This window comes from Schistocerca gregaria, chromosome 1 (genome assembly GCF_023897955.1).
Source record: "Schistocerca gregaria isolate iqSchGreg1 chromosome 1, iqSchGreg1.2, whole genome shotgun sequence".
Taxonomy (NCBI): Eukaryota; Metazoa; Arthropoda; class Insecta; order Orthoptera; family Acrididae; genus Schistocerca; species Schistocerca gregaria.
This window is the reverse complement of record NC_064920.1, coordinates 462,483,902-462,497,596: the sequence shown is the minus strand read 5'-3', so window position 1 is coordinate 462,497,596 and position 13,695 is coordinate 462,483,902. Positions and strand designations below refer to the sequence as shown.

Below are 13,695 nucleotides of genomic sequence, written 5' to 3'. Positions count from 1 at the left end.
TTACCAACAGTCAACATGGACAGCTTTAAAAGGATTGAAATGTTCCTAATGGATTTGTTACTCAGGTGACATCCAATGACTAGTTCACATTTGAATCACTGAGCTCTGCTGACCAACCCACTATGCTGTGACGGCTTCTCTACTGACAATACAGAACTTTTATACTGATGGGTTCATGTCTCATGACATCTAGCGGTCAATTCTGGATTAAGCTGAGCTGCCCGGATACCTTTGGTAAGATAGTGAAAGCGACTTCGATAGGAGGCAGATTGTTACAGACCAGTGCCTGGGTATGAGTATCTCAGAAACAGTGAAACTGGTCTGTCATTTGTGTCCTACTGTCGTGGACATCTGTGGAAAGTGGTTGCCACACAGTGAAACTATGAATAGACGACAAGTTGCGGATGTCTACAACTCATCACAGAATGAGGAGGTAGGAGGCTTTCGCATGCTAGGTGGCAATCTGTGGTCGACTTGACAGAGTATAAAGCTGGTGCAGTCGCGAGTGTTCTGGAGCATACCATTCAGCACACATTGTTGAACACATGGCTCTGCAGCATATGACCCCTAGATGTTCCCACGTTGACGAAAAGACATTGTCAGTTTCTATCTGACTGGATCACGTTTCTTGTTACAACATATTGATAGTCATATCAGGATACTCTATCATCCAGGCAGCGAGGGCAGCATTCCAGAAGCATTAATTTGTGATTCCTTGTGACCCCGGTAGTAATCGAATGCACCGTGACAGCTGTAGTCTGTGTGGACATTGTTGCAGACTAACTGCACCCTTTCAAGTTTGGCGTCCTCCCTGATGGTGATGGCATCTTCCAGCAGGATAGCTCTCCATGTAACAAGGCCAGAATCATGCTACTTTGTGTTGCAGACAATAATACTGTGGCTCAGGCCAGCAGGTCACCATACATTTCCCAAGCGTGCACTATGGCGTCGCTGGCGGTCCTCTCGGCCTAGTGCCCAGGTGGTGGCTAAGTGTAGCCTGGCTCTTAAGCCAGCCCTGTATGTGGGACAATATCAGGTGCCAGCTCCACACTCACAAATCACCAGCCTGAAACTTATGGAAACTGTGTGACCTACATGTAGATAACTGTGGCACATACCTCCTGAAACCTTCCAATGGCTTATTAAATCCATTCTACCCAGAATTGCAGCCTTATTGTGTTTCAAATGTTTATCACTGTGCTGTTAAGCAGGTGGTAATAATGTTTTTGCTTAACAATATAAATTATACACTCGTGGAAATTGAAATAAGAACACCGTGAATTCATTGTCCCAGGAAGGGGAAACTTTATTGACACATTCCTGGGGTCAGATACATCACATGATCACACTGACAGAACCACAGGCACATAGACACAGGCAACAGAGCATGCACAATGTCGGCACTAGCACAGTGTATGTCCACCTTTCGCAGCAATGCAGGCTGCTGTTCTCCCATGGAGACGATCGTAGAGATGCCGGATGTAGTCCTGGGGAACGGCTTGCCATGCCATTTCCACCTGGCGCCTCAGTTGGACCAGCGTTCGTGCAGGACGTGCAGACCGCGTGAGACGACGCTTCATCCAGTCCCAAACATGCTCAACGGGGGACAGATCCGGAGATCTTGCTGGCCAGGGTAGTTGACTTACACCTTCTAGAGCACGTTGGGTGGCACAGGATACATGCGAACGTGCATTGTCCTGTTGGAACAGCAAGTTCCCTTGCCGGTCTAGGAATGGTAGAACGATGGGTTCGATGACGGTTTGGATGTACCGTGCACTATTCAGTGTCTCCTCGACGATCACCAGAGGTGTACGGCCAGTGTAGGAGATCGCTCCCCACACCATGATGCCGGGTGTTGGCCCTGTGTGCCTCGGTCGTATGCAGTCCTGATTGTGGCGCTCACCTGCACGGCGCCAAACACACATACGACCATCATTGGCACCAAGGCAGAAGCGACTCTCATCGCTGAAGACGACACGTCTCCATTCGTCCCTCCATTCACGCCTGTCGCGACACCACTGGAGGCGGGCTGCACGATGTTGGGGCTTGAGCGGAAGACGGCCTAACGGTGTGCGGGACCGTAGCCCAGCTTCATGGAGACGGTTGCGAATGGTCCTCGCCGATACCCCAGGAGCAACAGTGTCCCTAATTTGCTGGGAAGTGGCGGTGCGGTCCCCTACGGCACTGCGTAGGATCCTACGGTCTTGGCGTGCATCCGTGCGTCGCTGCGGTCCGGTCCCAGGTCGACGGGCACGTGCACCTTCCGCCGACCACTGGCGACAACATCATGTACTGTGGAGACCTCACGCCCCACGTGTTGAGCAATTCGGCGGTACGTCCACCCGGCCTCCCGCATGCCCACTATACGCCCTCGCTCAAAGTCCGTCAATTGCACATACGGTTCACGTCCACACTGTCGCGGCATGCTACCAGTGTTAAAGACTACGATGGAGCTCCGTATGCCACGGCAAACTGGCTGACACTGACGGCTGCGGTGCACAAATGCTGCGCAGCTAGCGCTATTCGACGGCCAACACCGCGGTTCCTGGTGTGTCCGCTGTGCCGTGCGTGTGATCATTGCTTGTACAGCCCTCTCGCAGTGTCCGGAGCAAGTATGGTGGGTCTGACACACCGGTGTCAATGTGTTCTTTTTTCCATTTCCAGGAGTGTATATATGAGCTGCAGTGTAATACAGGTGTCTGGATTCTAAAAGATGTTGGTATTGCAACACATTGGCATAGCATTGGCATTAAGTGTTTCTTTATCTTGTTCTCAAACAATTACGCCAACAATACTGCGCAAGAATACACCACGAAATGTAGCAAGGGGATTCCCAAATGTAAGATCACGGAGTAAGATACTTTTTAACCCTCATTTACAGTTTACACCCTTGAACTGATACGGTATCTTACAACAGCCTCATTTGCATGTATTTGGTGTAGCAATATTGCCACGGGCAAACCTTTATGTTAAAAGTTAAAATGTGGTACTGTCAGTCAGTAAAGCAGTCAGTTGGTGGCATTTCAGTACTGTGTTAGTACAGTAGCTTAATGCGTTTACTGTAAATTTACGTGGAAATATTTATTAAATTAACTTACCTATCAACCAGATTGTGCTGAACCTCTGATTGTGAAATCATTAGGGTATCATATGAAGAATGATTGTTGAACCGATGGAAGAATGAACTAACTGTGAAAAAGTGTGTGTACTAGTGCACTGCAAAAAGGTGGGAATTTAAGGAGATGGGACATGGATAAATTGAAAGAACCAGAGGTTGTACAGAGTTTCAGGGAGAGCATAAGGGAACAATTGACAGGAATGGGGGAAAGAAATACATTAGAAGAAGAGTGGATAGCTTTGAGGGATGAAATAGTGAAGGCAGTAGAGGATCAAGTAGGTAAAAATACGAGGGCTAGTAGAAATCCTTGGGTAACAGAAAAAATATTGAATTTAATTGATGAAAGGAGAAAATACAAAAACGCAGAAAATGAAGCAGGCAAAAAGGAATACAAACATCTCAAAAATGAGATTGACAGGAAGTGCAAAATGGCTAAGCAGGGATGGGTAGAGGACAAATGTAAGGATGTAGAGGCTTATCTCATGAGGGGTAAGATAGATACTGCCTACAGGAAAATTAAAGAGACCTTTGGAGAAAAGAGAACCACTTGCATGAATATCAAGAGCTCAGATGGAAACCCAGTTCTAAGCAAAGAAGGGAAAGCAGAAAGGTGGAAGGAGTATATAGAGGGTATGTACAGGGGCGATGTTATTGAGGACAATATTATGGAAATGGAAGAGGATGTAGATGAAGATTAAATGGGAGATATGATACTGCGTGAAGAGTTTGACAGAGCACTGAAAGACCTAAGTCAAAACAAGGCCTCAGGAGTAGACAACATTCCATTAGAACTACTGACAGCCTTGGGAGAGCCAGTCCTGACAAAAGTCTACCATCTGGTGAGCAAGATGTATGAGACAGGCGAAATACTCTCCGACTTCAAGAAGAATATAATAATTCCAATCCCAATGAAAGAAGGTGTTGACAGATGTGAAAATTACATGTGTGTGTGTGTGTGTGTGTGTGTGCGCGAGTGTACATCTGTCCTTTTTTTCCCCTTAGGGAAGTCTTTCCGCTCCCAGGATTGGAATGACTCCTTACCCTCTCCCTTAAAACCTACATCCTTTCGTCTTTCCCTCTCCTTCCTGAAGAAGCAACCATCGGTTGCGAAAGCTAGCAATTCTGTGTGTGTGTTTGTGTGTTTTGTTCATGTGCCTGTCTGCCGGCGCTTTCCCGCTTGGTAAGTCTTGGAATCTTTGTTTTTAATATATTTACTGAACAATCAGTTTAATAAATCACAGCTGCAAAATACTAACGCAAATTCTTTACAAGCGAATGGAAAAACAGGTAGAAGCCGACCTCAGGGAAGATCAGTTTGGATTCCATAGAAATGTTGGAACACGTGAGTCAATACTGACCCTACGACTTATCTTAGAAGCTAGATTACGGGAAGCAGTGGTTGGGAAAGGAGTGAGACAGGGTTGTAGCCTCTCCCTGATGCTGTTCAATCTGTATATTGAGCAAGCAGTAAAGGAAATAAAAGAAGAGTTCGGAGTAGGCATTAAAATCCATGGAGAAGAAATAATAACTTTGAGGTTCGCCGATGACATAGTAATTCTGTCAGACACAGCAAGGACTTGCAAGAGCAGTTGAATGGAATGGACAGTGTCTTGAAAGGAGGATATAAGATGAACGTCAACAAAAGCAAAACGTGGATAATGGAATGTAGTCGAATTAAGTTGAGTGATGCTGAGGGAATTGGATTAGGAAATGAGACACTTAAAGGAGTAAAGAAGTTTTGCTATATGTGGAGCAAAATATCTGATGATGGTCGAAGTAGAGAGGATATAAAATGTAGACTAGGAATGGCAAGGAAAACGTTTCTGAAGAAGAGAAATTTGTTAACATCGAGTATAGATTTAAGTGTCAGGAAGTCTTTTCTGAAAGTATTTGTATGGAGTGTAGCCATGTATGGAAGTGAAACATGGACGATAAATAGTTTAGACAAGAAGAGAATAGAAGCTTTCGAAATGTGGTGCTACAGAAGAATGCTGAAGATTAGATGGGTAGATTACATAACTAATGAGGAGGTATTGAATAGAATTGGGGAGAAGGGGAGTTTGTGGCAGAACTTGACTAGAAGAAGGAACTGGTTGGTAGGACATGTTCTGAGGCATCAAGGGATCACCAATTTAGTACTGGAGGGCAGGGTGGAGCGTAAAAACCGTAGAGGGAGACCAAGAGATGAATACACTGAGCAGATTCTGAAGGATGTAGGCTGCAGTAGGTAGTGGGAGATGAAGAAGCGTGCACAGAATAGAGTAGCATGGAGAGCTGCATCAAACCAGTCTCAGGACTGAGACCACAACAACAACAACAACAACAACAACAACAACAACACTAGTGCACCTCAAACTTTTTATTGGCAACCCTTTTTTAAGCACATTAATAAACAACCCTCCAAAACACTGTTGGAAATGTAAATGATTATAGATAGCATACAAAACAACTGATAACCTAGTTTCTGCATGTATTTTTCTGCATGAACAATATCCTAATAAGCCTCTTTCCTGAAACTCTAATAGAATAAATTCTTGACAAGCCCTTTTGTTATGGCCATCACATAACACATTATTGAAAGGCTGTGGAAACTCCATGTGATCTTGTTGAATCCCAGCAATGGGAAGCATAGTCTGGAAATCTTACAAGGTATCTGCTCCATAAAAATGAAGTGTTTTGGTAATATTCCACTGTAATACAACTTAGGATGATATTGATACTCCAAGCTAATTCTCGTTTCTTTCTCAGAGCAACAATATCAGAACAGTTTGGCTGAATAGTGCAGTTACTCTCTGTCCTCATTGTTACTTGACGTTTCTTGATCTCCAGAAAATGTCCAGCTCCATATTAATCAATGACATGTGCAGATAACTCTGAAGAGTAGAGAAGAATACATTCTGATTTCATTTTTAAATGTTCTTTCCATTTTCTTTGAAGTGTGATACTGAGTAGAGAACATTTTAGAAGCAAATTTCTGTTATTCCATGACTGTCAGGACTGAAGCCTGCTAGTCATGTTTCATGTGACCAGTGCTTTTGCATCCCATCACAATTGCCACATAAAACACCACTTTGTTTGAGATGAGTCTGTATGTTCAGATAACATATGTTTGTAGCTTCTGTGTTATTGTTGGTACTAGCTCCAGACAGGTCCTCTACTACATGGGTGTGATTTGTGCTCTCTTATAATCACTAAGGAAAGTTTTCTGTTTTTTCTTCTTCTTTTTTTTCTTTTTTTTTAAAGATATATTTGAGAAGGCTTGTGAGTGATATGCTCTAGATGAGGCAAGTTTATGTTTTTCATACATACTTCCGACTGCTAATTTTTACATTAAATGATTCCACATCACTGAAAGTTCTGCTTCTGATTGGACAGAGTAGAATATAATGTATGATTAAATAAATAAGTGGATAATCATTTTAAATTCACAAAGAGAACAAAGCTTTAACTCACATGCAGGGCCTTCCTAGCATATGGGAACATTATTTCTTCAGGAGAGAAAAAAGGAAGTCGTTGAGGTAGGTTGTAGAGGGGACAGGTCTCTAGAACACAGGTGAAAATAGAGTATCTTTGTGCAGTGGGTTCTGAAGGAACTCATGGTCTGGAAGAAACCTGCAGCTCTGAAAACTAAGAGTGGTTTTACTTTTTTTATTTTTCATGTTGCTGTTGGATGTTTAGTGTATCCCAAAGCTCAGTACTGTCCAGGTTTTCTCTCCCTCTCTCTCTTTGCAAATGGAACAAGTTTTTGTATGAGATTTTCCCTTTTTATACAATTAACTCATCATGTGGGTGAACATTTTGTATTTTAATGAAGCACAATAAGTGCACAGACTTTACTCTCACTTGCTGTTTTGTTGACTATTTTACTATAAAAATAAAATGAGATTATACCACATAAAAATCCATTTTGCAGGTAGCGTAGAGAAACCAACTCGTAGCAACTTGAAGAAGGTTGCCGCTCAGCTGCATCGATCACTGGCACAAAAAGGAATTGCTTTCCTTGTTAATCATGGTATTCCAAACAATAGGGTGAGTTAAACTCTATTAACAGCCACATGTTAAATTTGTTGTCACATTTCAAACTCATGTATGTATGTATTGACACTTTGTAGTTGTATTCTTCTTCTTCTTCTTCTTCTCTCTCTCTCTCTCCCTCTCCCTCTCCCTCTCTCTCTTTTTTTTTTTTTTTTTTTTTTTATTTATTTATTTATTTATTTATTTATTTATGATAATGCTATTTTGGGTGACCAGTTACGTGATTCAGTTTGCAGAGAAACTTAAGTTATTTTACAAAATTTATGCGGTGTTCCACATCTGCTAACTTTTTGATGAAAGAAATAATAATTTGTGAGAGATGTAAAAAGGACATTTAAAGAGTTCTGAATTGTAGAACACTCATGACAGAATGACATGTTAACAAGAGTGTACAATGTTTCCACGTACACTTGGTGCTACTCACAACTTCCCTGGATGGGACCTCCAGGCTGGCAATGCCACACGATTATTTCATTTCATTTTTTCAGTATCTATTACATGTTCTTCCTTTCTTCAAAATTTGAAAAGTGGTTGTGATTTACTATGCTTATCTGTGATGCATGGCAGAACTTGAATCCAGTTTGTGAAAGTAATTTTATTCTAGGGGCTGGGGGGCAGTTGTAACTTCCATACTGGGCACACCCATGGGAATTGAGGAGGAAGGGACACACACACACACACACACACACACACACACACACACACACACACACACACACACACACCTGTCAAAGCAGCCATGTCAGATACCAACTCAACTGCCATTGCTGCACAAAACTGTGGCCAAGAACAATGTTGAGCATCCAGTTGCACAACACACTAAATGCTTGTGTTCAGCAGCTCCTTCGCAACCCACATCATCTGGAGCCTTCCTTCCATCACCATCTTTTCCAAACTATGTAGATGGGTGCTGTGTTTGTAATGTCGTCGCTCCCACAATACTCCTGGCCTCAGTCTCTGCTAATCCACTGTCTCACATCTTCCCTCTAATAGTTTCTTCTTTCACTGTCCTGCACCCCTCTCCAGTCCATGCTTCCACATCATCTTCATTGTGCACTACATCTCACCAGCTTCAATACTTGTATGTCACATTCCTATCCCATGCACTTGCTACCCCCTCACTCCTGCATTCCTAGCCATGCACATCTGCTGCTTCCCTCTGATTTCCTAGCTACCTTTCCCCAACATATTCTCTTGTTTCCTGCCTTTTTGTCCCTCTATTCTCCCCACCTCCCAACCAACACAACCCCCACCTCACTTCACTTGCTGAACTGCAATCTGTATTTGTACTGTAGCTTGTCAAACACTTTCTTCCAAAAGCTAGCAAAGTTTTCATTACCTTTATGTTTGCCTGTCGACGAGTCTGCACTTCTGCTATTTAGTGATTGGTCACCTTTTACATTCTCCTGGAAGTTTTCTTACTGTATGAATTACTTAATCTTTCTTTCAAGGTATAGAAGAGAGGGGAAAGGGGGGGGGGGGGGGAGAGAGAGCCCAGTTTCAAAGGAAATGCATATAAATGTTATTTTCCTAGAAATTTTCACCCTCATTTAATAAAAGTAAAACAAACCCTACTTTAATAAATAAATAAACCCTAGCACTGAAGTAAATACCACCCTGTTTTACTAAATCTTGTCCTACTAGAGACAGATGTCTTCTGACCTGTGAACTCTCATGCCTAGCCACTTGCAATGGAATATATAGTTTAACAGTGAATGTGAACCATCAGGTACATTTGAAATTTGTCACAAACATAAAGCAGTGTCAGTGATGCTTACATGCCAGGATAAAAAGAATCCTATGAATGTGTACCATGGATCAAATCCTAAAACTTTGTAGGTAAGTGTTTGACATTTACTCTGTGCAGCATCAGATCATGATCAGCTTATAACTGCTATTGAAAAAACTTTTAGGAGGATGTTCATAGATTTCACAAAAAAGGACAAAATTTAAGCTTTGCACAGGAACATACATAATACACTCTAACCCTGAAATGAGTTGTCAGTAGTGGTTGTGTCATGCTGGTTCTAATAATGTGGGACAGTAAATTCTTAAAAGCCAACTTTTCTATCATGTTTCCTTTCTAAAGAGTGATTGAAATGATATCTTAGTATTATGTCCACAGTAGAGTTTTGTGAAATGTATTAAAATACTTTGTAATTTACAGCTGGAAGCAGCATATTCAGCAATGGATCGATTCTGTGAGCTACCAAGAAATACAAGGGAGCTGTACTTGAGACATCCACCTAGCAACCATGGATATGTACCTCCAGGAGTTGAAAGGTAAATTTTAACTTGACAACTACCCAGATATGGAGAAAGGCTGTGCCTTGGAGCACCTAGGCATGTCTTGAAATCAGAAAATAATGATGAAAGAAGAATCTTTGTTATTCCAAAGGAAACAAAAGTGTTTCCCTGATGAAGCCTGGTGTTTCAATACTTATGAGAAGACAGACAGCACAGTTCCATGGTCCATCAACATTATTAACAATACAAAGATTCTAAGACTTACCAAGCGGGAAAGCGCCGGTAGATAGGCACAATAAATAAAACACACACACACAGAATTTCGAGCTTTCACAACCGGCGGCTGCTTCGTCAGGAAAGAGGGAAGGAAAAGGAAAGATGAAAGGATGTGGGTTTTAAGGGAGAGGGTAAGGAGTCATTTCAATCCCGGGAGTGGAAAGACTTACCTTAGGGGGGAAAAAGGATAGGTATATACTCGCACACACACACACACACACACACACACACATATCCATCCATACATACACAGACACAAGCAGATGGATATGTGTGTGTGTATGTGTGTGTGTGTGTGTGTGTGTGTGTGTGTGTGTGTGTGCGTGTGCGCGAGTATATACCTATCCTTTTTACCCTCTAAGGTAAGTCTTTCCGCTCCCAGGATTGGAATGACTCCTTACCCTCTCCCTTAAAACCCACATCCTTTCATCTTTCCTTTTCCTTCCCTCTTTCCTGACGAAGCAGCTGCCGGTTGCGAAAGCTCGAAATTCTGTGTGTGTGTTTGTGTGTTTTATTTATTGTGCCTATCTACTGGCACTTTCCCGCTTGGTAAGTCTTGGAATCTTTGTTTTTGATATATTTTTCCCATGTGGAAGTTTCTTTCTATTTTATTTACATCATTATTAACAATACAGAAAGACAATAAATTCACCTTAGAGAAAAATTGAAAAGGAGTCCCTTAGGATCCAGTCCTTGCTGTTCTTAGTTCAATGTACTGCTCTGCCATTTATTAGTAAGTAATACGGTAAAACTAGTTATGTTTGCTGATAATAGAAATATCTCGATCAAATACCCTGTCTCCATAATGCAGGAAACAACTTAAACAGCAGAGTGAATTGCCTGGACATTACCTTCTAACACTTTTCAGATTGAAATTATTCAGCCATGTTTGAAAACATAAAAAACGGAAACATTTAAATTTTTTCAAATGTTTCTACGTATGTTTCTATTACCAAGGCAAAATTTGATTATTTGTTTTAGGAGTTGCTGATTTTGCTTGCATATCAATTGTAAAATCAAGGCCAATTTAATTTAAAGAAAATGTTATTGAAATCAACTGAAAAATGTTTGGAAAGTACATAAATGCATTTTACAGAGTGAATCTTTAACTGTGCAGCAGAGTGCCTGCTGTCGTAAATTTCCTTGCAGCTTAAAACTATATGCGGGACTGGGACTTGAACGTGAAGCCTTATGTGGGAGAACTGTGAAGTTTGGAAGGTAGGTGAGAGGCACTGGTGAAAATAAGACTGGTGGGGGGGCTTAAGCTGTGCCTGAATATCACAGTCAATAAAGCATTGCCTGCAAATGGCAAAGTTCCAGGTTGGTGTACGAGTCTGGCACACAGTTGTAATCTGTTAGGAAGTTTCAAAACATGCAAAGTCCACTGCAGAGTGAGAAATTGAGTCTGGAAACAGTCTACTAGGATGACTTCTTCTACAAGTAGTAGTCCTGCAAGGTATGCCAGAGTACTTTCATGAAATTTGGATGGTATGAGGGAGGTAGGGGCTACTGGGAGAAAATGAGCTGTGAGGTTAGGTCTTGAGTTGTGCTGGGATAGCTCAGTCGGTAGGAGCAGCAAGGTTCTGAATTCAAGTCATGGTCTGGTGCATGGCTTTAGTCTGCCAAGAAGTTCTGTAACACAGTTTTGACTAAATATGCAATGAAACAAAGTAATGCTTTGTTGTTGAAAACAGGTACCTAGGTCACAGTCATCATGCACTGAACAGATAGCTTTGGGGCAACACCACGTTCTCCAAGGTGATGTGTTACAACCCACATCCTCCCACTGAGATGAATGAGGTCATGACAATTCTATCAGAAAAACAAACGAATATTCTTCTTAACTGACAATAAACTTTTTACATTAATACTGTGAATATGGACAACATATCTGTCTCTTAAGTTGTCCTCTTCTGATTCCATAAATCAAAATCATAAACATCTCTACTTGTCAGACATGAAATATTCTTTTGCAATATTTATTTTATTAGTTCCTTAAACATCACACGCTGACACAGTCAGTTATGCTTGTATGTGGATTATCCACATTAAGCATTATTCATTTATTCTTGCACTGCGTTTGTCATTGAGTGACTCTGGTCAAATGTGCATTAGTGTCATTATAAACTGCTCATTCCTTCTCTAAAAAAAGTCTGATCAACCCAACCATAGTGCTTACCTGATCAAAAAAGGTATAAAAAAAACCCAGTAGAAATTTCATAGCAAACAAGTTTACTTTTCACTGTGCAAAAATTATACAAAATCATACAAAATATATGAAGTTATATTTGCATACTATGCCTACATAAGGCATGGTTTAAGTTCCAGTTTCTCTTTATTGTAGATCTGGTAATTTACTTAACATTTCCACGATACATGACACCATATCCATAAGTATATGATACTTTATTTGCTTATGAAACATTCATCCACCCTGAGGAGTCACATACTTTACAATTAGCAACTCTTCATTGCTCAGCTTACTATATTTATCCGCTTGCTGTTCTCTTACCTCAGAACAAGCTGACAAACTCAGATATCTGCGTAGATACTAAAAAATGGACTCCAAGCTCGTGTAAGGTAATCTGTTTTGCAACTTTGGAGTAAGCCTCAACATAAAGGTATCTTGCATCTGTAAGAAACATCAACAGATCTTCCTGTAGAAAGAGCCTCCCAGAATAACCCTCGATTTGCACAGTGTTATTCATCCAACTCATGGTACAATTACACAGAAAATAAAATTATACTTGCAGCCCTCCATAGATGCAGTTGTCAATCTTTGATTCTTGGACTTCTATAATCTTCTTCATTGTAATAACCATTGAAGAGTTAAATGATATCTTCTTGAGTACCAAACTCTACTTAAAATTTCATAGGTCTAATGCATCCAGATAATTTGCAACCTGCATTCTAATTTTGGCCGTTGATCTTATTTCTAAGAGCAACACCAATCTATTTCTGTACAGCCTTCCTTCAAATTTATTATTTTCTTCAAAATTCATAGTTAATTTATTTGTGTTACTAAGATGTCTTCACTTTTCTATCACAGAAGAATTCTGGATCCATCACTTAGGGGACCAGAATGAAATGGTCCATGTTATGTTTGGTATACCATTTGTGAAATAAATTTTCAGTCACTATTTTTAATTTATTCTGGCTGAGTATATTTCAGTTCACCACCAGGAGAAATCAAGTTCTAACAAATGACATTGGTTTCTTCTCTGATAAGTATGCATATATATTGATCAGCCAGAACATGACGACCTTCGTAATGGCACAGATAACAGCAGTGATGCATCATGGCATGGAAGCAGTAAGGCCTTGGTAGATTGCTGGAGAGAGTTGGTACCACATCTGCACACACAAGTCACCCAATTCCTGAAAATTCTGGGGAGGGGAGTGATGGAGTCTGAGGCCACATTCAGTCACATCCCAGGTGTGTTCAGTTGGGTTCAGAACTGACAAGCTGGGGACCAGCATATAAACTGGACCTCACCGTTGTGTTCCTTGAACCACTCCATCACATGCGTCGCTTTGTGACATGGTGCATTATATTGTTGAAAAATGCCACTACCATCAGGAAACATGATTGTCATGAAGGGGTGTATGATGTATGCAACTAATGTCTGATAATCCTTGGCCATCATGGCGCCTTGCATGAGCTCCATTGGACCCATGGATGGCCATCCAAATGTTCCCCAAAGCATAATGAAGCCCCAGCCCTTGTCTCGGTGTCTCACAGTACTGATGCCAAGGAGCTGTTCTCCGGAAGTCGACAGATTCGTGCCCTCCTATCAGCATGGCGAAGAAGGTACTGGGGTTCATCAGACCTTATAATGGTCTGTCATAATGTCAGCATCCAGTGCCAGTGGTCACGTGGCCACTTCAGTCATAGTTGCTGATGTCATGGTGTTAACATTGGCTAATGCATGGGTTGTCGGCTGTAGAGGGCTGTCATTAGGTGTGTTTGGTGCACTGTGTGTTCAGACACGCTTGTACTCTTCTCAGGATTACAGTCT

At 41.5% G+C, this 13,695-nt stretch overlaps 1 protein-coding gene across 1 annotated transcript in view; it reads left to right on the top strand.

Moving 5' to 3' along the window:
* The window catches only part of LOC126352518 (uncharacterized), a 184,419-nt gene that overhangs the window by 103,997 nt on the left and 66,727 nt on the right, over positions 1-13,695 (top strand). Inside the window, exons 2-3 of the mRNA XM_050002693.1 lie at positions 7,032-7,147; positions 9,321-9,436. Of these exons, the coding sequence (XP_049858650.1) occupies positions 7,032-7,147; positions 9,321-9,436 (232 nt within the window). The remainder of the gene's footprint in view (positions 1-7,031; positions 7,148-9,320; positions 9,437-13,695) is intronic.